Raw genomic sequence first — 26,646 nt, 5'->3', positions numbered from 1 at the left:
CGCTACTCTTGTGATCACAAAGCGCAGGCCTGGGTCGGACCATCCCTGAAGGGTCCTCAGCATTTTCTCTGCGCAGCTCTACTACAGTACGGTCTGTTTTGCCCCAGACTCAAGTTCATTAATCTCCAGCTTATATAGCCACTGGAAGAGAGCACTGCCATTCTGTTCTGCCTTCTACCTTTGCACCACATTCTTACTATTCACTTCACCCCAGTTCTAATGGTTTCTGCCCAGACAATGAGTTGCCACATACTGGATCTTCTAAGCTGTTCTAGCTTGCTGTTTTCCTGTACCATAACTGTGGATGGCTGAGGTTCCCTTTTCTTCTAGTTGCGTGACTGCTGTGATGTCCTGAGCCTATAGCCCATGTGGACGGTTCGGGCGTCCTTAGCCCTCTGCCCTGTACTATCACTATGCACTACCTTACCACACAGCAGCTCCTCCTACAATTAACCAAGTGCTTACTTGATGTTCTGTCTAGGAACTATGTACACTAAATCTTCCCCCCATCTAATGGCCAACAGGTGAACTACACTTTCCCTAAAACTTGTGCAAATAAAACTTTTTTACAAGAAACGATAATACACTAAGAGTGTAGCAGTACCGTTATAAGTAGACGGTAATACATGCAATCATGTAGCAATACCATTATACAATAACATATATATATATATACATCACAAAAGTACAGACATTAACAGTATTAAGAAGGAAAAGCAAAAAGGGAACATAATTCTTCATCCCCTTACACATCTTGTGAACAAAATGATAAGAAATCCATGTTTAATACAATGCAAATATTGGACACTGACATAACAACATACAAAAAAGGGATAAAATGTGTGATTGAATCATATTTACACTAAGGGCTCATACTCACTTGCGAGAGACTCGTACGATTCTTGTGCGAGTCTCTCGCATGAAAACCTGGCACTGCCGCCGGCACACGGACCTGAGCGTGCGGCTACATGTATTTCAATGCAGCCGCACGCTCCGGTCCCAGTGCCGGTGGCAGTGCCAGGTTTTCATGCGAGAGACTCACATGAGAATCGTGCGAGTCTCTTGCAAGTGAGTATGAGCCCTAAAGCCTAGGCCGTCCATCCATGTTGTTCTCTGCAAGGGAAGAACCTTCCTGCCCAATATACAAATTAAAAATGAATAGAGCAAGGGACTTGGAGGTTACACATAATGAACTAATGCTGAGTATAGGGATGGAGCAGTCGCTGCTGGGTCATAGGAGACCCTTGCACCGCCGCTATGCAGCCAGCAGGTTGCATTTACCTTGTAACTGGGGCTAACATACCAGTTACAAGGGAAAGAAGATTAAAAAATATGAAAGAAAATGAAAAAAAAATAATATTTCAATACTCAAATGCCCCCAACAGATCCTTTATGACTTTATAGGGTGGGGCAAAATGTAAAAAAAAAAATAACTGCAAAAATAAATAAATAATAAAAAGAAGCAACTGAAAATCCAAATGGCTGTTTCACTTCTCTCCCCAGCCCTGTAAAAAAAAAAAGTGTCAGATATATAATAATATTTGTTACAGAATGGGGAGCATTTTTTTTTATATATTTTAATGGTCATGGATGGTCATTTAAAAAAGAGGGAAAAATAGACATGTATTTCCCCTATTTTTCCACTGATATCACCACCTAAAAAAAAGGAGAACAATGATATATGACATAAAAATTAAGTCCCATGTATCGATGCAGAAGGTGCTTGCATAACCAAACGAGAACATTTGTTATAGCTCTTTAAACTGCATGTATGGGGAAATAAATGTGTCTGGTCAGGAATGGGAGTAAATAGCCTGGTCTTGAACCGGTTAAAATAAATTTTGAAGTTTGCTGAAATATATCATTTTTTCTTTGTTTCAAAAGGCCGTATAGTAAGAGAATGATGAAGGAGGGAGACGTTATGATCGGGACTCAGGTTGCAAGGTGAGTGATAGATTTGTTTATTTCTTCATTGCGGAGATTTCTCAGAAAACCTGTATGAACTAGAGACGTCTCTAAAGAAATCTTAATATTTTGTAAGGAAAAATATCTCCCCAAGGAACTATTGTCCCTCAACTCTTCAAATAATTATTCTTTTTAATCAGTGGTTTCTAAGGTTTTGATTTTTTGGTGGGTAATTTGTTCTGTTGATTCCAAAGTTAAAAAAGAGTTTTGAGAAATGTATATATACGTACTTCTATTAAAGGGAATCTCTCACCCTTTTTTTGACTATGAGCTGCCGGCATCGACATCAGGGGCTTATCTACAGCATTCTGTAATGCTGTAGATAAGCCCCTGATGTAACCTGAAAGATAAGAAAAAAGAGTTAGATTATACTCACTCCAGCGTTCGGTCCGGTCCGATGGGTGTTGCCGTCCGATCTGGCACCTCCCATCTTCTAATAGTGACGTCCTCTTCTTTGCTTCCTGTCATGGTTCCGTGCAGGTGCACTGCTCTGCCCTGTTCAGGGCAGGTCAGAGTCCTGGAGTGCGCAGGCTGCGGGAGAGGTCTGGCGCCTGCGCACTGCAGTATTCTGCTCTGCCCTCAACAGGGCAGAGCAGTGCACCTGCGCCGGAGCCACGACAGAAAGGGAAGAAGAGGACAGCATCGTATGAAGATGGGAGGAGCTGGACAGGATGACGACACCCATCGGACCGGACCGGACGCCGGGGTGAGTATAATTTAACTATTTTTTCTTATCTTCCAGGTCACATCTGGGGTTTATCTACAGCATTACAGAATGTATGTAAAGTGTAACTGGCAAATTGCTTTTTAAAGAGACCCCCTGTGCCATCGCTATACAAATAGCAACCATCATTTTCAACTGTTTCTGGATTATGAGGATGTGGAGACAGATAACAAAGGGATGAGCATTTGTTAGTATGTCTTTTCTAGCTCACCGCTGGTCTTCTGCTCCAGATACTGCCCACTGCACCAGGAACATCAGAACATATTGTATGGCAGTGCACACATCATTGCGCTGATTAGTCTCTTCGTTTTATGGTCTTATCTGGGAGTCTGTTCTAGAGTTTGAATTAGAGAAAGGAAAAGCGGGTGAGACAAGCGCACCTAGGGTGATATTGAACGGCAGAGATGAGAAGGAAGTTCTGAGGGGGTTGTGTTTGTCACAACTCCAGCAATTGCCCATGAATGTTGCAGCTGCTGCAGTCCCAAATGATGGTAAACCCTATTTTGCTAAACAATTCATAGAAAAAGATTTGTCATTTCAGAGTAGACCGCGCTGCTGTATGAAGGGAGCAGTTCGCGAGTGGAATAGCAATTTCATAGTTTTTATTTTTGCATGTTTCGTGCTCGCACCTAGCTCTTTTTCTAAAACAAACTACATAGCACAAGGGATAGTGGGTTTAAATACTGAGGAAGAAACACCAACACTTAAAAAATGGGAACTGGCCACCTTGGCATGAACAATTAGTAATTAACATTGTAAAAGACTATATTCAGTAGCAAAGAGGTAGCAAAGAGGTAAAATATAACTTTTAATCATTGATCCTAATAAAAAGGTTATCAGCCAACCTCATAAAAAGTGCTCAGCTGCAATAGAGTGCAAAAAATAACAATAATAAAATGGACACAACTTCCTTATCAATAGTGTGTGAGTTAATCACTTCAGGTGAGCCCATATAATTTATTTATTTTACTCATTTATATATTTATAATTGTAGCCCCCTGTAATGAATGCACCCAATGGCTTTGTCACTCTACACACACTTGATATTTACATACAGTATATGCCTGTTCCTGTAGGTTCCCCAGACAAGTTAACAAGATTATATGTTGATGCACAAACAGTTAGTGCTTAATGGCATCTGTGCATGTTCATCCACAATAAAGCAAAATGAAGAAACAACCGTATGTTCATGTGTTGCACTTCTCATATTATTAGAGAACCACAGTACAGTATGTTAAATACAGGAGTACTAACAAAATTTAGCCGAGTATTCCTTTCATTGACATATGATTGCAGCAATTTATGCAGTGCATTAGAATTATTGACCTATATACAATCACATGAAAAAACTTGCACTTACTGGAACCCTCTCACCGAACATTAGGGGGGAATTTTATCTCTCCACACTATTCCTTTTCATCATCCGTTGAGTGTCCTGGTTGTGGCCTCCCTCCCTGTGACCACAGGTCTGCTGGAGACCTTCTGTTGTAATGCCATGTGCTCGGAAAGGTGCAAGCTCAGTGCCGGAGGCTGCACCAGAGTGAGTCCGACATCGGCGTACTATTACACCCGATGTTGTAAAGGGGTTAACCGTACCCATTAATATTATATGAATTGTGAACTGCAAATAATGATACGGTAAGACTAATCAATGTTTCTGAGAAGAGAAAATAAAAAAAACAAACAAACAAAGTATATATTGTTGTAGATATACACATATGAACAATGCATAATATAGAAATTAAATAAACTAAAAATGACCAGATTTTACTGAAGTATGAGGATTTTGGGTTCATGATTGAATGTTTCCTTTTTTGTCCTTTTCTCAAGGCTGGCGTTAGTGCCTGATGCAGCCGGGCCCTGGACGAAACAGGGGGGCCCACTCACCGTCAGGGAAACCAGCACATTTCGGGGCCCTTGAGTCGGGGGAGTTAGGCCTCCCCATCAAATACTCACCTCTTCTCCTTCCCTGCTACTTTGGTTTCATCAGCATCTTCTGACTCTCTGTGACGTCTCAGGGCAGAGGACACAGAAACATCACTACAGCGCACCCTCTGCCAAACAGTGCAGAGAGCCAGAAGACGCGCAGGAGATCACCCATTATTCTGTAAGGAGCATTATATGGGGGCAATATACTGTATGGAGCATTATATAGGGCCCATTATTCTGTATTGAACACTATGTGGTGCCGATAATACTGTATGGAAGATTATGTGGGGCTCATTATACTATATAGAGCAATATATGGCGCCCATAATACTGTATAGAGGACTATGTGGTGCCCATAATACTATATGGAGGACTATGTGAATCCCTGAGAACACGCACTGTGTGATGTCAGAATTCGCCTGTTTCTGAAGTATTGTAGAATTTACAATAGATCTCACTCATGTAATGTGAAAAGTAAGTGAAATCTTTGGCATTGTACTATACTTATATTTGTTATCTATGCATCAGGAATTGTGGTATCTGTTAATGGGGCCCACTGACACTCTTTTGCCTGGGGCCCATGAAAACCTGGAGCTGGTCCTGCTTCTTCTGCAGCATGTTTTGGAAATTTTCTTTTTAAGGATTTAGTGGTGAAATAAAAAGTGATTGTATGGGAGGGATTCAGTGAAATGGGATTCAATTTCCCATTCGGTAGCAAAGGGACCAACACATTGGCTCTTGTTAGAGTATTGCCTACTAAAATGGTATCTTGTCTATGTGATGAGGATGTTATAGCAGAGGAAGTGTTTGGTGTAGACAGGTCTATTTCATGAACTGAAATGTTAAGTGTTTCAAGGGGTTCCTCTTGAGTTATATAGGGTGGTATATTAACTGGTGGGGGTGAGTGAAAGGAAAACTGTAAAAGGTCTAAAGGGGACCTGGGATATATATATTGTGCAGTATCATGTTGTTTCATTTCATTTTTAATTTTATTAATTTCTTCCCTGATCTCGCATACATGAGAATTGAGGTGAAATGGGTGTACGTGATTCAGGAATGGGTAATTGTGTGTCAAATGTTGGAATTTCCTTTGAGGCAGCCAGGGAATTAGGTTCAGGTGCAGTGTTACTGGAATTACCTTTTTTGATGATAGTGGCAGTATCCCTTTTTTAAGGGAATATTTAATGTTAATGAATAGTGATGAGCGAGTATACTCGTTGCTCGGGTTTTTGGCGTGCTCAGAGATTTAGTTTCCATCGTCTTATGTGTTTGATTTGTGACTTGTAGACAGGCTGAATACATGTGGGAATTCCCTAACAAACAGGCATTCCTCACATGTATTCAAGCTGTCTAGCAGTCACAAATCATGCAGATAAGACAACAGAAAACTAAATCTCCGAGTACGCCAAAATACTCGGAGGACACACAAGCATGCTCGAGCAACGAGTATACCTGCTCATCACTATTAATGCATAATTTGCCATTCCCGTGTTTCAAATCATAAAAATTTTTGGAAATAGTTTTGTTCCTATTCTTCTCAGTCTGATTAGAGATAACATGGGTGTTCATTGTCGTGAGGGTGTTATTATTTATATTTTTTAAATCATTCCTGTCCCTATTAAATGTTTTAGATTTTTTGGCAATAGTATTGTGTTCAATTTTTAGTATTCTAGAAGTGATGTTGATATTAATATTCTTGTAGTTATGATGGCATTCAAATGGCGATAGGTGTCAATTAAACCTAAAATTTTAGTGACTGCCTGATCAGCCATGTCCATGACAAATGATTCATTTTTTAGGCTAGGCGGACATACATTTTCAGTCAAATAAATGTGAAGGAACACATGTATAGTTTAGTCAAAAACAAACTAAGTAGCACAGTCAGTATAACAGTTAAAGGGGGTTTAAAGGGAATCTGTCACCCCATTTTTGCTCTATGAGCTGCGGCCACAGCCATCAGGGGCTTATCTACAGCATTCTGTAATGCTGTAGATAAGCCCCCAATGTAACCTGAAAGATAAGAAGAACAAATTAGATTATACTCTCCCAGGTGTCCGGTCCGGTCCGATGGGTGTCGCGGTCTGGTCCGTCACCTCCCATCTTCTAGCGATGACGTCCTCCTTCTTACTTCAGCCGCGGCTCTTGCGCAGGTGTACTTTATCTGACCTGTTGAGGGCAGAGTAAAGAACTGCAGTGCGCAGGCGCTGGACCTCTCTGACCCATCAAGAGTCACTCTCATTTCATCAGTCCATAAAACCTTAGAAAAATCAGTCTTAAGATATTTCTTGGCCCAGTCTTGACATTTTATCTTATGTTTCTTGTTCAAAGGTGGTCATTTTTCAACCTTCCTTACCTTGGCCATGTCCTTGAGTATGGCACACCTTGTGCTTTTTGATACTCCTGTAACGTTGCAGCTCTGAAATATGGCAAAGCTGGTTGCAAATGGCATCTTGGCAGCTTGACGCTTGATTTTCCTCAATTCATGGGCAGTTATTTTGCGCCTTTTTTTTTATCAACATGCTTCTTGCGACCTTGTTGACTATTTGCCATGAAACACTTGATTGTTCGGTGATCACGCTTCAAAAGTTTGGCAATTTCAAGACTGCTGCATCCCTCTGCAAGGCATCTCACAATTTTTGACTTTTCAGAGTCCGTTAAATCTCTCTTCTGACCCATTTTGCCAAAGGAAAGGAAGTTGCTTAATAATTAAGCACACCTTATATAGGGTGTTGGTGTCATTAGACCACACCCCTCATTACAGAGATGCAAATCACCTGATTTACATAATTGGCAGTTGGCTTTCAAGCCTATACAGCTTGCAGTAGGACAACATGTATAAAAAGGATGGCGTGATCAAAATACTCATTTGCCTAATAATTCTGCACACAGTGTATATAGCACATTCCCAATGTATCAGATGTGATGTGTACATCTGTGTATAAGTGTAGCATTTTATTTTACTTTTTCTGTATTAGTAATTATAATCTTTGGACTTACTTGACCACTTTAACCCCTTACCTACAATTGACGTAATATTCCGTCCATGTGTCCATGGACCTAATAACCATGGACGGAATATTACGTCATCGCGATCAGCGGCGCCCACGTGGTGAGCGCCGCTGATCGCGGCCGAGTGTCAGCTAATTATCATAGCTGACACCCGGCACAATGTGTCAGGGGCGGTCACGGACCGCCCCCGACACGTTAACCCCTTGCACACCGCGATCAAACGCGATCGCGGTGTACCGGGGGTTAAAGGGAAGCATCGGCAGGGAGGGGGCTCCCTCCGTGCTTCCCTGAGCCCCCCACGGCAGCGCAATGTGCAGCGCTGCTGCGGGGGGCTCTTTCCCTACAGGCCCCCGGATCCAAGATGGCGACGGGGGCCTGCAGGGAGCTGACTTCCTCACTGCCTGCAAAGCGCAGGCATGAGGAAGTCTGCAGCAGTGCCTGTGACAGATTGCTGATCTGTCACAGTGATCTGTGATGTGACAGATCAGCGATCTGTCACAGGACAGTGATGTCCCACCTGGGACAAGGTAATAAAGTAAAAAAAAAAAAAAGTGTTAAAAATAATAAAAAAAAAATCGCTAAATAAATCAGTAAAAAAAAAAAAAATATTCCCCAATAAATCCATTTTTTCAAAATAAAAAAAAACAAAAACAATAAAAGTACACATATTTGGTATCGCCGCGTCCGTAATGACCTGCCCTATAAAACTGTCCCATTAGTTAACCCCTTTAGCGAACCCCTTAAAAAATAAAAATAAAAAACGAAGCAAAAAATAATGATTTATTATCATACCACCGAACAAAAAGTGCAATAACGCGCGATCAAAAAGACGCATATAAATATGCATGGTACCGCTGAAAACGTCATCTTGTCCCACAAAAAACGATCCACCATACAGCATCATCCGCAAAAAAATAAAAAAGTTATAGCTCGCAGAATAAAGCGATACAAAAATAATTATTTTTTATATAAAATAGTTTTCATTGCAAAAAACCGACAAAACATAAAAAAACGACCTAAATGAGGTATCGCTGTAACCGTACTGACCCGAAGAATAAAACCGCTTTATCAATTTTACCGCACGCGGAACGGTGTAAACGCACCCCCCCAAAAGAAATTCATGAAACGCTGGTTTTTGTTCATTCTGCGTCCCAAAAATCGGAATAAAAAGCGATCAAAAAATGTCACGTGCCCGAAAATGGTACCAATAAAAACATCAACTCGTCCCGCAAAAAATAAGACCTCACATGACTCGGTGGGTCAAAATACGGAAAAATTATAGCTCACAATATGTGGTGATGCAAAAACTATTTTTACAATAAAAAGCGTCTTTTAGCGTGCGACAGCCGCCAAACATAAAAACCGCCATAAATCGTAAATCAAACCCCCCGTTATCACCCCCTTAGTTAGGGAAAAATAATAAAACTAAAAGAAAATCTATTTATTTCCATTTTCCCGATAGGGTTAGGGCTAGGGTTAGGGTTAGGGCTAGGGTTAGGGCTAGGGTTAGGGTTAGGGTTAGGGCTAGGGTTAGGGCTAGGGCTCAGATTAGGGTTAGGGGTGTGTTGAGGTTCGGGTTGGAGTTATAATTGGGGGTTTCCACTGTTTGGGCACATCAGGTGCTCTCCAAAGGCAACATGGCGTCTGATCTCAATTCCAGCCAATTCTGCGTTGAAAAAGTCAAATGGTGCTCCTTCCCTTCCAAGCTCTGCCATGTGCCCAAACAGTGTTTTACCCCCACATGTAGGGTATCAGCCTACTCAGGACAAATTACAAAACAACTTTTGGGGTCCAATTTCTCCTGTTACCCTTAGGAAAATAAAAAATTGGGGGCAAAAATATAATTTTGCGGAAAAAAATGTTTTTTTTATTTTCACGCCCAGGCGTTATGAACTTCTGTGAAGCACTTGGGGGTTCAAAGTGCTCTCCACACATCTAGATAAGCTCGGTGGGGGGTCTAGTTTCCAAAATGGGGTCACTTGTGGGGAGTTTCAATAGTTTAGGTACATTAGGGGCTCTCCAAACGCATATGACACCCGCATACCAATCCATCAAAGTCTGCATTCCAAAACGTCACTACTTCCCTTCCGAGCCCCGACGTGTGCCCATACAGTAGTTTTCTCCCACATATGAGGTATCAGCGTACTCAGGACAAATTGGACAACAACTTTTGGGGTCCAATTTCTCCTGTTACCCTTGGGAAAATAAAAAAATGGGGACTAAAAGATGATGTTTGTTGAAAAAATACGATATTTTTATTTTCACGCCCGGTCGTTATAAACTTCTGTGAAGCACTGGGGGGTTCAAAGTGCTCACCACACATCTAGATAAGTTCATTAGGGGGTCTAGTTTCCAAAATGGGGTCACTTGTGGGGGGTTTCCACTGTTTAGGTACATCAGGGGCTCTCCAAACGCAACATGACACCCGCAGACCATTCCATCAAAGTCTGCATTCCAAAACGTCACTACTTCCCTTCCGAGCCCCGACGTGTGCCCATACAGTAGTTTTCTCCCACATATGAGGTATCAGCGTACTCAAGACAAATTGGACAACAACTTTTGGGGTCCAATTTCTCCTGTTACCCTTGGGAAAATAAAAAATGGGGACTAAAAGATGATGTTTGTTGAAAAAATACGATTTTTTTATTTTCACGCCCGGTCGTTATAAACTTCTGTGAAGCACTGGGGGGTTCAAAGTGCTCACCACACATCTAGATAAGTTCATTAGGGGGTCTAGTTTCCAAAATGGGGTCACTTGTGGGGGGTTTCCACTATTTAGGTACATCAGGGGCTCTCCAAACGCAACATGACACCCGCAGACCATTCCATTAAAGTCTGCATTCCAAAACGTCACTACTTCCCTTCCGAGCCCCGACGTGTGCCCATACAGTAGTTTTCTCCCACATAAGAGGTATCAGCGTACTCAGGACAAATTGGACAACAACTTTTGGGGTCCAATTTCTCCTGTTACCCTTGGGAAAATAAAAAAATGGGGACTAAAAGATCATGTTTGTGGAAAAAATACGATTTTTTTATTTTCACGCCCGGACGTTATAAACTTCAGTGAAGCACTGGGGGGTTCAAAGTGCTCACCACACATCTAGATAAGTTCCTTGGGGGGTCTAGTTTCCAAAATGGTGTCATTTGTGGGGGGTTTCTACTGTTTTGGTACATCAGGGGCTTTCCTAACGCGACATGGTGTCCGATCTCAATTCCAGCCAAAAACGTCAAATGGCGCTGCTTCCCTTCCGAGCTCTGCCATACGCCCAAATAGTGGTTTACCCCCACATGTGGGGTATCAGCGTACTCAGGATAAATTGCACAATATCTTTTAGGGTCCTGTTACTTTTGGAAAAATAAGAATTGAGGGTGAAAAGATCATTTTTGTGGAAAAAATATGATTTTTTAATTGTACTGCTGTACGTTATAAACTTCTGTGAAGCCCTTGGGGGTTCAAAGTTCTCACCACACATCTAGATAAGTTCCTTGGGGGGTCTAGATTCCAAAATGGTGTCATTTGTGGGGGGTTTCCACTGTTTTGGTACATCAGGGGTTTTCCAATCGCGACATGGTGTCCGATCTCAATTCTAGCCAAAAACGTCAAATGGCGCTGCTTCCCTTCCGAGCTCTGCTATGCGCCCAAATAGTCATTTACACCCACATATGGGGTATCAGCGTACTCAGGACAAATTGCACAATAACTTTTAGGGTCCTGTTACCCTTGGAAAAATAAAAATTGGGGGTGAAAAGATCATTTTTGTGGAAAAAATATGATTTTTTAATTGTACCGCTGTACGTTATAAACTTCTGTGAAGCCCTTGTGGGTTCAAAGTTCTCACCACATATCTAGATAAGTTCCTTGGGGGGTCTAGTTTCCAAAATGGGGTCACTTGGGGGGGTTTCCACTGTTTAGGTACATCAGGGGCTCGCCAAACGTGACATGGCGTCCGATCTGAATTCCAGCCAATTTTGCATTGAAAAAGTCAAATGGCGCTCCTTCCATTCTGAGCTCTGCCATGCGCCGAAACAGTGGTTCCCCCCCACATATCAGGTATCAGCGTACTCAGGACAAATTGCACAATAAGTCTTGCAGTCCAATTTCTCCTGTTACCCTTGGTAAAATAAAGAAAATTGAACCTGAAGTATTTTTTTTGTGAAAAAAAGTTAAATGTTCATTTTTTTTTTAATATTCAAAAAATTCCTGTGACGCACCTAAAGGGTTAATAAACTTCTTGAATGTGGTTTTAAGCACCTTAAGGGGTGCAGTTTTTAGAATGGTGTCACTTTTGGGTATTTTCTATCATATAGACCCCTCAAAGTGGCTTCAAATGTGAAGTGGTCCCTAAAAATAAAATGGTGTTGCAAAAATGAGAAATCGCTGGTCAATTTTTAACCCTTATAACTTCCTAACAAAAAAAAATTTTGGTTCCAAAACTGTGCTGATGTAAAGTAAACATGTGGGAAATGTTATGTATTAAGTTTTTTGTGTGCCGTATCGCTGTGATTTAAGGGCATAAAAATTCAAAGTTGGAAAATTGCGAAATTTTCAAAATTTTCGCCAAATTTCCGTTTTTTTCACAAATAAACGCAAGTTATTTGAATGCAATTTTACCACTAACATGAAGTACAATATGTCACGAGAAAACAATGTCAGAATCACCGGGATCCATAGAAGCGTTCCAGAGTTATGACCTCATAAAGGTACAGTGGTCAGAATTGTAAAAATTGGCCCGGTAGTTAACGTGCAAACCACCCTTGGTAGTGAAGGGGTTAAAATAGTCTCCGAACTGGCTTCTGCATAATTAGGTTTACTATGTGATGACTTTTTGCTTATCTGTGGTGGCAGAAATCACAAAAATGATGCATGTTCCATTTTTTTGTTCATCAGCTTTCATTAGTGTTTGTGTATTAAATGTGTGGTCCAAGACAGCTGTTCTTTCGATGGAGATTTGAGACTCCAAAAGGTCGGAGAACCCTGCTACAGAGGGTAATGATTGGCTAAATATGTCTCTGCAGCAAACCCTGAGGTTTTCATCATGGTAATTTAATCTGATGGGAGAAAAAATAGGTATGAGATTGAGTACAATCAGAGAAGACCTGAGAGAGACTTAACTTTACAGTATTAACCTATATACTCGTAGTCTGTAATGTTGGACTGGTATCTACCGCTACATGGTCACTGTGTTTATATGTTGTTGTTTGGTCAGTTACATTATAGTATTATTGAGATACTCTATGGTGGCAATTCTAGGTCATGATGTGGTGATATTATTTAACTTTTGCATAGTAGTATTACATGGTAACTGTCTGTAATGTTTCATACTGTACACACGTGGTCAAAATTGTTGGTACCCCTCGTTTAATTACAGAAAAACCCACAATGGATAGAAATAACTTGAAACTGGCAAAAGTAATAATAAATCAAAAATCTATGAAAATTAATAAATGAAAGTCAGACATTGCTTTTCAACCATGCTTCCACAGAATTAAAAAAAAAAAATAAAACTCATGAAATAGGCCTGGACAGAAATGATGGTACCCTTAACTTAATATTTTGTTGCACAACCTTTTGAGGCAATCACTGCAATCAAATGATTCCTGTAACTGTCAATGAGAGTTCTGCACCTCTCGACAGGTATTTTGGCCCACTACTCAAGAGCAAACTGCTCCAGTTGTCTCGTGTTTGAAGGTTGCCTTTTCCAGATGGCATGTTTCAGCTCTTTCCAAAGATTCTCAATAGAATTTAGTTCAGGGTTCATAGAAGGCCACTTCAGAATAGTCCAATGTTTTCCTCTTAGCCATTCTTGGGTGTTTTTAGCTGTGTGTTTTTTGGTCATTATCCTGTTACAAGACCTATAACTTGCGAATGAGACAAAGCTTTCTGGGTAGCACATTTCTCTCTAAAATCCCTTGATAATCTTGAGATTTCATTGTACCCTGCACAGATTCTAGACACCCTGCGCCAGATGCAGCAAAGCAGCCCTAGGACATTACAGAGCCTCCTCTATGTTTTACAGTAGGGATTTGCTTCATTTTTCCATCTGTGAACATAGAGCTGATGTGCCTTGCCAAAAAGTTCAATTTTTGTTTCATCCATAGGACATACTCCCAGAAGCTTTGTGGCTTTTCATCATGTAGCTTGGCAATTCCAGTCTGGCTTTTTTATGATTTTTCTTCAACAATGCTGTCCTCCTTGGTCATCTCCCATGAAGTCCACTTTGGCTCATACAATGACGGATAGTGCGATCTGACACTGATGTTCCTTGAACTTGAAGTTCACCTTTAATCTATTTAGAAGTTTTTCTGGGCTCTTTTGTTATCATTTGTATTATCTGTCTCTGATTTGTCATCAATTTTCCTCCTGCAGCCACGTCCAAAGAGGTTGGCTACAGTCCCATGGAGTATAAATTTCTGAATAATATGTGCAACTTTAGTCACAGGAACATCAAGCTGCTTAGAGATGGTCTTATAACTTTTACCTTTAACATGTTTGACTATAATTTTCTTTGTAATCTCCTGAGACAGCTCTTTCCTTCGCTTCCTCTGGTCCATGATACACACCATGTCACCCAACAGCACAGTGAGCATCTGTAGCCCTCTATAGAGGCCCACTCACTGATTCCAAGATTGTAGACACCTGTGATGCTAATTAGTGGACACTTGTGATGAGCGAGTATACTTGTTGCTCGGGTTTTCTCGAGCATGCTCGGGTGTCCTTCGAGTATTTTAGCGTGCTAAGACATTTAGTTTTCATCATCTTATCTGCATGATTTGCGACTTGCAGACAGGCTGAATACATGTGTGGAATGCCTGTTTGTTAGGGAATTCCCACATGTATTCAACGAGCAATGAGTATACTCGCTCATCACTAGTGGACACACCTTGCTTTACCATGCCCCTTTTGTCATATTTTTTCAGGCGTACCATCATTTCTGTCCAGGCCTATTTCATCAGTTTTATTTTTTTTAAAATTCTGTGGAAGCATGGTTGAAAAGCAATGTCTGACTTTCATTTGTTCATTTTCATAGATTTTTGATTTATTATTACTTTTGCCAGATTCAAGTTAATTCTGTGACCATTGTGGGTTTTTCTGTCATTAAACTAGGGGTACCAACAAATTTGACCACGTGTCTTTATAGTACAATAGTGTATTTTTATAGAACAAATTATTTCCAGTGTACCCCAAACAAGCAGGGGTCAATATACCCCATCATTCCCCAGCTTCTCCCACTTTGTTGCAGTTAGACCAAAATAGCATGAGAATGCCAAAAGTCACTAATTTTTTGCATAGCTTCATGTCGTGCAAAAAATGTTTTGGCTTTTCACACCAGCTTTCTGGCAGAAAAGCTTGGACCAGTCTGAGCTATAATTGCCCAAAATATTGCTTAACATAATGAGGTATTTTTGTTAAAGTAAATTAGCTAAAATTCGGTTGTAATTTACATCAAAAAGCTATGTTAAATAACTTGCACCATATTTATTTTGTGTTTTATACACTTTCTGAGTTTTTTTTACAACAAGGAGGTGTGACCTTGCTGAAAAGGGTATGGTTAATTGTAAAAGAAGTGTAGCTTAAAATATGATAACACGCACCAAAGTCTTAGGGTATGAGCACACGTTGCGGATTTGCTCTTGTAAAAATCTGTGCGGATTCTTCCTCTCTTGGCAGAAAATACATTTGAAAATCTGCACGTTTTTGATGCGGGTTTCCATGAGGATTTGTATGCGTAAGCTAAATAAATATATATAATTTAACAAAAAAAAAGAATTGTGATGCAATTTCCTTGTCCAACCTCTTCTGTTACATTCTCTATTGAAGACCATAGTATCATTACATACCATGTTCAAATATAATGTTTACACACACATAACAAATATAAGTAAATAATATATGTATAAACAGCATACACTCACATTTATATATAATTATCTGGCTGACACATACATATGTATATATATATATATATACAGTATATATATAGATAGATAGATAGATAGATAGATAGATAGATAGATAGATAGATATGTACAGTTGTGGCCAAAAGTATTGACACCCCTGCAATTCTGTCAGATAATGCTCAGTTTCTTCCTGAAAATGATTGCAAACACAAATTCTTTGGTATTATTATCTTCATTTAATTTGTCTTAAATGAAAAAACACAAAAAGAATTGTCCTAAAGCCAAATTGGATATAATTCCACACCAAACATAAAAAAAGAGGGTGGACAAAAGTATTGGCACTGTTCGAAAAATCATGTGATGCTTCTCTAATTTGTGTAATTAACAGCACCTGTAACTTACCTGTGGCACCTAACAGGTGTTGGCAATAACTAAATCACACTTGCAGCCAGCTGACATGGATTAAAGTTGACTCAACCTCTGTCCTGTGTCCTTGTGTGTACCACATTGAGCATGGAGAAAAGAAAGAAGACCAAAGAACTGTCTGAGGACTTGAGAAACAAAATTATGCATGAGCAATCTTAAGGCTACAAGTCCATCTCCAAAGACCTGAATGTTCCTGTGTCTACCGTGCGCAGTGTCATCAAGAAGTTTAAAGCCCATGGCATTGTGGCTAACCTCCCTAGATGTGGACGGAAAAGAAAAATTGACAAGAGATTTCAACGCAAGATTGTGCGGATGTTGGATAAAGAACCTCGACTAACATCCAAACAAGTTCAAGCTGCCCTGCAGTCCGAGGGTACAACAATGTCAATCTGTACTATCCGTTGGCGTCTGAATGAAAAGGGACTGTATGGTAGGAGACCCAGAAGACCCCACTTCTTACCCCGAGACATAAAAAAGCCAGGCTGGAGTTTGCCAAAACTTACCTGAAAAAGCCTAAAACGTTTTGGAAGAATGTTCTCTGGTCAGATGAGACAAAAGTAGTGCTTTTTGGGCAAAGGCATCAACATAGAGTTTACAGGAGAAAAAAAGAGGCATTCAAAGAAAAGAACACGGTCCCTACAGTCAAACATGGCGGAGGTTCCCTGATGTTTTGGGGTTGCTTTGCTGCCTCTGGCACTGGACTGCTTGACCGTGTGCATGGCATTATGAAGTCAGAAGACAACCAACAAATTTTGCAGCATAATTTAGGGCCCAGTGTGAGAAAGCTGGGTCTCCCTCAGAGGTCATGGGTCTTCCAGCAGGACAATGACCCAAAACACACTTCAAAAAGCACTAGAAAATGGTTTGAGAGAAAGCACTGGAGACTTCTAAGGTGGCCAGCAATGAGTCCTGACCTGAATCCCATAGAACACCTGTGGAGAGATCTAAAAATGGCAGTTTGGAGAAGGCTCCCTTCAAATATCAGAGACCTGGAGCAGTTTGCCCAAGAAAAATGGTCTAAAATTCCAGCAGAGCATTGTAAGAAACTCAATGATGGTTACCAGAAGCGGTTGGTCGCAATTATTTTGGCTAAAGGTTGTGTAACCAAGTATTATGCTGAGGGTGCCAATACTTTTGTCTGGCCCATTTTTGGAGTTTTGTGTGAAATGATCAATGTTTTGCTTTTTGCTTCATTCTCTTTTGTGTTTTTTCATTTAAGACAAATTAAATGAAGATAATAATACCAAAGAATTTGTGTTTGCAATCATTTTCAGGAAGAAACTGAGTATTATCTGACAGAATTGCAGGGGTGTCAATACTTTTGGCCACAACTGTATGTGTCAGCCAGATAATTAATAGCCAGACCATTAATAAAATGCTACATAAAAAGTTAAATAAAAGACACACACACAAAATCTGCGTCAAACACAATAACTGTTTATTTTACAAAATAAAATCAAACCAGCAAAGGCTAGTTAGACAGCTGCTGGCTAATAATAACACCCTGGGAAAGGACTATGTATATTGGCACCCCCCAGGCTAAAAGCATCAGCTCTCAGCCGCCCAGAAAAGGCACATCTATTAGATGCGCCAATTCTGGCACTTAGCCTCCGCTCTTCCCACTTGCTCTGTAGCAGTGGCAAGTGGGGTAATATTTGTGGGGTTGATGTCACCTTTATATTGACATCAAGCCCACAGCTTAGTAATAAACAGGCATCTATAAGATACCTATCCATTACTAATCCTATAGTTATATGGTAAATAAACAGCCTGAATAAAGTCCTTTAATTGAAATAATTACACAGACCCCTTTATTAATCTTAATTAACCATTCTTACTGCATCACCTAATCCCCAAATGCCTCGATCTCCTGCAACAAAAATAAAATAATAAACCAACACAAATACTCCCTGCCCACCGCAGTCCTAAATAACGAGTGTCCCACGACAATCTCACGTGTAGAACAGACACATCAGGGGATGTGCATCACTGAGAGGACACCAGAGTTCATGCTCTCACTTACGGCAGTACCGCTATGTGAGAATTTTCTCATGCAGCGGGGCTGCAAGTGACAGCATGAAATCCGGTGACCTCTGATGGTAGCGCAGTGATACACTGCAGGAGGATACCTCCTGTCACTGTATCACCAGAGCCATGTAGAGCGATCACATCTCCCAGTGTGACAGTTCTACCCATGAGATTGTCGTGGGACACTCATTATTTAGGACTATGGCGGACAGGGAGTATTTGTGTTGGTTTATTATTTTATTTTAGTTGCAGGAGATCGAGGGCATCAGGGAATTAGGTGTTGGGTGAGTACGAATGTGTTTTTCTTGTTTTACAATTGAATACAGTCACCAGATGATGGGACTACTACTGTCCCATCATCAGCTCATGCTGTCACTGTTATATGTGACACCAGACAAAGCCGGATGGGAGTAGTAGTCCCATCAGACAATACCTGGCTACACACAGACACCCGCAGACAGACACACACACAGACACACACATACACCCGCAAACATATACAGACACCTGCAGACAGACACCAGCAGACAGACCCACAAATATTCTCCTCTCACACACTTCCTTCTTCCTTTCCGCAGCGTTTTTGGCACCCAAATCCGCAGCTAATCCACAGACCTTTTTACACCAGTGGTTTAGCTGTGGATTTGACTGACACAATGTAAGTCAATGGGAGCAGAAACGCTGCAGATTTGCAAAAAGGTTCGACATGCTGTGGAAAATAAAACGCTGAGAAGCAGTCCAGAATTTTCCGCAGCATGTGCACACCAATTCTGGATTCCCATAGATTAACATTGCTTGAGTACTCCTTTGAAAATTTGGTGCAAATCCGCGTGGAAAAAAAACGCTGCAGATCCGCAACAAAATTCCGCAATGTGTGCACATAGCCTTAGAGCAAATTTCTTGCACAAAGTAAGCCAACTAATAGCTTCTCTTCCTGCTTCTCTCAGTTTTTCAAAGGACATTGACAGAATTAGTAAGAGCAGCTCATCGGCACCTGACTAAGTGTGCAAATAGCATATGCTCTTGTGGGGGGGGGGGTCGCCAAACTGAATTCTTGCCAGAGAAACTAGATACACCTCTGGGGGGGAAAACAGTGATTGACAAGGGGTTGTCTGAATAGAGGAAAACCCTTAAAAGACTTTTTATTTATGGTTTGCTCTGTCTAATTACTCTTGAATATCTTTATAAGTAAACTGTTAAAAGACATTGAAATACCAAGATGCATATGCCAAAATATGATTTGAATGCATTTAATAAGCAGTTGAGATGATCACATTTCAGCTAGCCCCACTCACTTAGCTACAATAACAAAATAGTTTTTGGTCTACTATTTTTTCTAGAAATTTTTTTTAATCCTGGTTAACCCTCTTAAATACTGGTTGTACATAAAAACATGATTATAGATACATTTATTCAAATGAGTGGGATAGACAAGAAATACATTTATCATTATAATTTTGTCTCCATAGAGTTTTGGAAAGTAATAATACTGCTTTCCCGGTCGGCACCTATGTTCTTTCAAATGCTGGATGGACAACTCATTCAATCTCTGAAGGCAAAGATCTGACTCCATTATTAGCAAATTGGCCTGACCACATTCCCAAGTCTCTGGCTCTTGGAACAATTGGAATGCCAGGGTGAGTATCCATTAAAGGGACTGTCAGTACAGAATGACTGTTGAAACCATGATTGGCACCACTCAGTGCATCACTGCGATGCCAATCATTTATATATGCATGTTTTCTCTAAATCCCCCCCTCCTCTTGATTGACAGCTCTGGCTTCATAGAGCCAGAGAAGGCAGGAGATAGATGCAAACCAAGCAGGTGGGCAGGTGTATATAAATGGCTGACAGCTGTGATCCACCGATCACCAGTATTTGGATTGAACAGTCATTTCGTGCTGACACAATCCCTTTAATCTAATCCATTCACCTACAATATGGAGCCATTCATGAAATAGGCTAACATTTGCATTGTAGTTGTTTTGTTCTGAATTTGATGTTGAATGTACAACTGTTAATGAATCACCTACTGTATCTGAGTTTTGTCTCAATTCATACATTGTATTCAGGTACAAAAAGGTAAAGATCGAATGTTCTGTTGATTTGCTAAGCTTGATCTTCTTCTGTTCCTTATATAGTGTAGACAATGAATAAAGGAAATATGCGACAGGATAAATGCTAATATGCAAATTATGAATGCTAAAAATTGAATAATTATTCTGTTTTACAGTTTAACAGCATACTTTGGCTTAAATGAGATCTGCTGTGCAAAAAAAGGTGAAATTGTTTTGGTTAATGGAGCTGCTGGGGCTGTTGGATCATTAGTTGGGCAGATCGCAAAAATTATTGTGAGTACAGTCACCAGGAGGACAAAAAAATTGTTACTTTAAGATTTTTATTATTATACTATTTTATGAGGTTTGTATTATTTTTAACAGCTTGAGGTAAAGACTAGCGCTTCTTAGTAGGAGTATTGCAAGCCTTGATATCATCGCTATTTTTCTCTATCTATAGTTACCCTCTGTGCACGCCTAAGGGCCACACTTGCACACAAACCAGACCAGCCCATGAAAAATAGTGACCCCCCTCATTTCCCAGAAATATGTCTGTGTACAACTTCAGCTTTACAAGTTTTGTTTTAATTTGTAAAGCCCCTCATTTCATCACTAACAGAAATATATATGTACTGTATATTTACAATAAATCATAGTGAATGTGAAAAAAACTGGTGGTAAACTGACAGCAAGAAATTCTTTATAAAGGATGCAATTGTTGCATTCAAGTAACCAAGTATCTATAAAAGACTGGCCACACTCTATCTTCTGATGCTAATAGCCGTCAGGTCTCAGTGTGTCTGCCCATTACAACTGAAGAAGAGACCAGAAATGAGAATAGTATCATTCAGTAATATCTATGGGATATCGTAACAACCAAGTAAAGGGGTTTATTAACAGCGGTCCCCAAAAACTATTATGCATGTAAAATAACAATCACAGATAGCACAGGTGCTTCTCGCAAAATTAGAATATCATTAAAAAGTTAATTTATTTCAGTTCTTTAATACAAAAAGTGAAACTCATATATTATATAGAGTCATTACAAACAGAGTGATCTATTTCACGTGTTTATTTCTGTTAATGTTGATGATTATGGCTTACAGCCAATGAAAACCCAAAAGTCATTATCTCACTAAATTAGAATACTTTATAACACCAGCTTGAAAAATTATTTTAAATCCAAAATGTTGGCCTGCAGAAATGTATGTGTGAGAGGGCAATATAATTGGGGATACTTGTACACACACCTGAATAAAAATATTTCCAGAATCCGTCCTTTCCTCAACCCTCAATCTACTAAAATGCTTGTGCATGCCCTCATCATCTCCCGCTGCGACTACTGCAACATCCTTTTCTGTGGCCTCCCTGCTAACATCCTCACACCTCTCCTGTCTATCCTTAACTCTGCCACCCAACTAATTCATCTCTCTCCTCGCTACTCCTCTGCTTCTCCCCTCTGCAAATCTCTTCACTGGCTCCCATTCCCTCAGCGTATCCAGTTCAAATTACTAATTCTGACCAACAAGGCCATCTATAACCTGTCTCCCCCATATGTCTCTGAACTAATCTCCCTATATCTTCCCTCACGTAATCTCCGGTCCTCCCAAGACCTCATTCTCTCCTCTACACTTATTCGCTCCTCACCCAACCGCCTCCAAGACTTCTCCCGAATAGCCCCTATTCTCTGGAATTCTTTCCCCCAACAAGTCCGACTATCAACCACATTTGGATCCTTCAGACGGAACCTGAAAACCCACCTCTTCAAGAAAGCCTACAGCCTGCAATGACCCCGCTACCTACTTCTCTCTCACCACTACCGGTGATATCACCTCAACCAACACCGGAACTGCTGCAACCCACCAACCTACTGTCTCCTTCCCCACCATCCTGTAGCATGTAAGCCCGAAAGGGCAGGGTCCTCTCTCCACTCTGTATCAGTCTGTCATTGTTAGTTTGTTTACTGTAAGTGATATCTGTAATTTGTATGTAACCCCTTCTCATGTACAGCACCATGGAATCAATGGTGCAATATAAATAAATAATAATAATAATAATAATAATAATCCCTGTACTTGCTGCAAATACAGTATATTTGTTTCTACATAGTTAATTTTGTTAACTGGCCACAAGATGTCACTGTTGTTGAACATGGTTATGAGACTGTGTTATGCCTATAAGATGTTTTAGGAGAGATTTCTAAAATGAAACACAGGAAAAGGAAGCGCGGCCAACTTGTGCAGGGTCTGCAGGAATGAGGGCTGAGTGAGGCTGTGCTGGAGAGGGATCCGATTATATCCTCTTGTGACAGCACCCTCTGAGTTAGAAGCAGCAGATTGGAGCTGAGCTGGTCTGGCATCCAAACCTGTCCTGATGTTAGGGAATTCCTGCCGTACAAGCTGTTAAGGAACAGAAGGGACTGGGACTTGGAGAGAGGTGCTACGCCCCATGAAAGTCATACCACAAGCATCCTCACTATTGCTCACCAGCTGAAGGAACTCCGCATATGCCTGCGTGTGCTGATTATTTGGTTCTGAGCAGACCCGGCGGAAGGACACTAAAGCCCACTGCGACACTGCTGTAAGTAAACGTCCACGCATCACAATATGTTTTTGGCGCCAAGTGATAAAAGCCTATAGTTAGTTACGGACCACATTCTCTTGCGGTTCAGTGACAGAATAGTCTATGCTACTCTTTGGTGCTGACAAAGCACGCAGCGAACCCCAGACAAGACTTGTGTTTCCTTTTTGTCTTCTGGAAGGGGAGTCTCTGTGGAACAATATAAAACAGAGCAGTGGTTCAGCTCAAACAGACTTTGCGCACAGCACCTTTGCTGATATATATGTAAATATGGTTAATTTTGGAATATTCTTAATATAGTCGAGGACGGACTTTTCCTTTAGTTTTCTTGAGATTATACCAGAACGGGAGGGGAATACAGTCATATGTTAAAGTTTGGGCACCCCTATTAATGTTAACCTTTTTTCTTTATAACAATTTTGGTTTTTGCAACAGCTATTTCAGTTTCATATATCTAATAACTGATGGACTCAGTTATATTTCTGGATTCAAATTAGGTTTATTGTACTAACAGAAAATGTGCAATCTGCATTTAAACAAAATTTGACCGGTACAAAAGTATGGGCACCCTTATCATTTTCTTGATTTGATCACTTCTAACTACTTTTTACGGACTTCCTGAAGCACTAAATTTGTTTTGTAACCTCATTGAGATTTGATCTTCATAGCCAGGTGTATCAAATCATGAGAAAAGGTATTTAAGGTGGCCACTTGCAAGTAGTTCTCCTATTTGATTCTCCTATGAAGAGTGGCATCATGGGCTCCTCATAACAACTCTCAAATGATCTGAAAACAAAGATTATTCAACATAGCTTTTCAGGGGAAGGATACAAAAAGTTGTCTCAGAGATTTAACCTGTCAGTTTCCACTGTGAGGAACATAGTAAGGAAATGGAAGAACACAGGTACAGTTCTTGTTAAGCCCAGAAGTGGCAGGCCAAGAAAAATATCAGAAAGGCAGAGAAGAAGAATGGTGAGAACAGTCAAGGACAATCCACAGACCACCTCCAAAGACCTGCAGCATCATCTTGCTGCAGATGGTGTCACTGTGCATCGGTCCACAATACAGCGCACTTTGCACAAGGAGAAGCTGTATGGGAGAGTGATGCGAAAGAAGTAGTTTCTGCAAGCACGCCACAAACAGAGTCGCCTGAGGTATGCAAAAGCACATTTGGACAAGCCAGTTACATTTTGGAAGAAGGTCCTGTGGACTGATGAAACAAAGATTGAGTTGTTTGGTCATACAATAAGGCGTTATGCATGGAGGCTAAAAAACACAGCATTCCAAGAAAAACACTTGCTACCCACAGTAAAATTTGGTGGAGGTTCCATCATGCTTTGGGGCTGTGTGGCCAATGCTGGCACCGGGAATCTTGTTAAAGTTGAGGGTCGCATGGATTCAACTCAGTATCAGCAGATTCTTGACAATAATGTGCAAGAATCAGTGACGAAGTTGAAGTTACGCAGGGGATGGATATTTCAGCAAGACAATGATCCAAAACACCGCTCCAAATCTACTCAGGCATTCATGCAGAGGAACAATTACAATGTTCTGGAATGGCCATCCCAGTCCCCAGACCTGAATATCATTGAACATCTGTTGGATGATTTGAAGGATCCGCAAAATGAAGAATTTTAAAGGAATCGCAGCCTGGAAAAGGAGAGAGAGAGAGATAATTTTTTTTTTTGTCCGGCACCCAGAAAGAATTTCGGGTTAAATGAGTGTGTGGAGGATCCGCCAGAGAAAAAAACATTGCAAGCTCCGTTTAGAAATCTATGAGGATGGTGACGGACAGCAACTTTTGGCAGATCCTCAAAAAAAAGGATGCAACGGACGACAATCCGTCACAATCCGCCATTAATGGAAGTCAATGGGGGAAAAAACGGATCCTCAAAAGAAAATTGAGGATCCGTTTTTTTCAAAACCTGGCGGATTGTGACTGATTGTAAAAAAACTGAAGTGTGAAAGAGGCCTAAGAAAGAAGAAAAACAGCGACACTCACCGGTTTGAAAACAAATATTCAGTCCTTTATTACACCCTTCACGTTGTGTTCAAGGGACATGTGGACATGCAGGTGAGAAATGCAGGGGGAGGAAAAGTGGACAAGTTAACGATCTCAGATCTATATGAATTTTTCTTCTGCTGAAGCACCATCTATTGTTTGAATCCAGGCTATGATATTTCAGTTAATAAGGGGCTCCACATCTTTATCAGTGCTTGAAGCTATTGCTCTGGTGTGGTTCTGCTGTTTTCTCATGACTGTATATATTCTTAGGATTGTGAATCACTGTGCTAAACTGTAGGCTTTGCACTCATGTAATTAAACCAACTTCTGTTACGGTGTAATAAGGTAACGGCGGCCGGTTCAGATGGGCATGCCAACAGGTAAATTTATGTAGAGAATATAACAGAAAGTTCTTTTGGGTGCCGAACTGTTCACTACAGAGAATATAGCCTTCTGGAGAAATATTTGTTTGATGTGTACTCTTTGTGTGGTTATCAACACCAAGTAGGAATAATTTAATCTCTAAGTAAAATAGTTAGAGAAAGTGGACTGTGTGAAATTGCTTGTTTTCCTGTCCATGACTCAGCTATATCTGGAGCAATACCCTCAGTGCATGATTTACAACTTGGCGTAGTCGGCAGGATACAGCGATCGTTATGAATGGGAAAACGGCAGAAAACAGACCTTGAAGTCGTCTCATGTCTCCATTCCGGATTCCCCAACTCAGCAGGGTCAGCTCTACCCAGCACAGCTTAGTCAGTCAGCCTCTGTGCCACCAGTACGGCCTGATCCCGTGATGTCAGCCCAGGTAAGGTGCTGTACTTTCCATCAGGAACCCTGTTTCACCACATGGCCAAGTTCGATGGTAACAATATGGACCTTCAGGATTGGATAGCGAGGTTTCAAACTGCAGTCAAAGTGTGCAACCTGACCCTGGAGTTACAAGCGGAAATAGCTCTGAATGTGTTAGAAGGCGATGCCAGGTGGACATTGATGGTGTGCTCTGAATTTGAAAGGGACACTATAGAGTAGATATTTGATCTGTTGGAAAGGGTCCATGGCAACTGTGTGCAGGTGGTGCAGCTGAGGAGCAATTTTTTTAATCGACTGCATCGTTACTGATGCAGTACGTGAACGCCCTTCAGGAAGCAATACAGGAGATCCGGAGATGCGACCCAAGAGGCATGAGTGCCTTTCAAGAGCTGGATTGGCTCCTGCGAGACCAGTTCATTGATGGGATGGGTAATAAGTCCTTACATAAGAGGAGCCAAATCCTGTGATTAAGAAATCTGTGAGCAGTGTCCAAGTCAAAGAAGGTCAGAATGGGTCAGAGGAGGCAATGGCCCTGAGAGAGGCGGTCCAGACTCTGATGACAGCAATGCAAGAACAAATACGGGAGCTCCCCTTAGAGGTAGCTCAGATAAGGAGTCGGCCACCACCTGCACCGACAGCATTACTGCCGCCCCAAAACCAAATAACAAGACCAACTGGAATGCGAAATCCCGTGGGCAATGGCACATCGGGGGGCACGATCCCTCCGGGGGCCCCCAATGCTGGCACTGTCGACGATACGGACATATCGCTAGGGACTGCTATGAAGAAATGGAGATTGAGCCGGTGTTAAACTTACGGCCGCTGCAATAGTCAGGTGACCTGCAGTGGTCCACCTAAAGTCAAGTCCTGTGCAAAATGAATGTGATTTATATGCTGGCAATCCTGTTATGGAAGCCGAGTTAGGAGGTCAAAAGGTATGCTGTCTATTTGACACAGGGTCACAGTGTACTATCAAACCCCTGGAGTTCTTAGAAAGGCATTTTGGGAACATGCTGGAGCCAGGAAATGAAAGCGTCATCAGGCTGATGTCTGCCAATAACCGTGAAATGGACGTACAGGGAATAGTCTGGATGCGAGAACGGACATTGGCAAGAAGGGAATTATGCTCTTAGACCATCCCTCCCGGAGAGGATTAGATGTGACCCTGGGCATGAACGTGCTCAGGGATCTCGACCACCATCTCTATGCCA

At 41.1% G+C, this 26,646-nt stretch overlaps 1 protein-coding gene across 1 annotated transcript in view; it reads left to right on the top strand.

The window, feature by feature from the left end:
* The window catches only part of LOC141055754 (prostaglandin reductase 1-like), a 63,958-nt gene that overhangs the window by 7,736 nt on the left and 29,576 nt on the right, over nucleotides 1-26,646 (top strand). Inside the window, exons 3-5 of the mRNA XM_073552449.1 lie at nucleotides 1,885-1,944; nucleotides 19,450-19,617; nucleotides 20,214-20,331. Of these exons, the coding sequence (XP_073408550.1) occupies nucleotides 1,885-1,944; nucleotides 19,450-19,617; nucleotides 20,214-20,331 (346 nt within the window). The remainder of the gene's footprint in view (nucleotides 1-1,884; nucleotides 1,945-19,449; nucleotides 19,618-20,213; nucleotides 20,332-26,646) is intronic.

Source organism: Dendrobates tinctorius, unplaced genomic scaffold, assembly GCF_039654945.1.
Source record: "Dendrobates tinctorius isolate UK_male_01 unplaced genomic scaffold, ASM3965494v1 ptg000191l, whole genome shotgun sequence".
NCBI classification, from domain to species: domain Eukaryota; kingdom Metazoa; phylum Chordata; class Amphibia; order Anura; family Dendrobatidae; genus Dendrobates; species Dendrobates tinctorius.
This window is presented reverse-complemented; position numbering and strand designations above follow the sequence as displayed.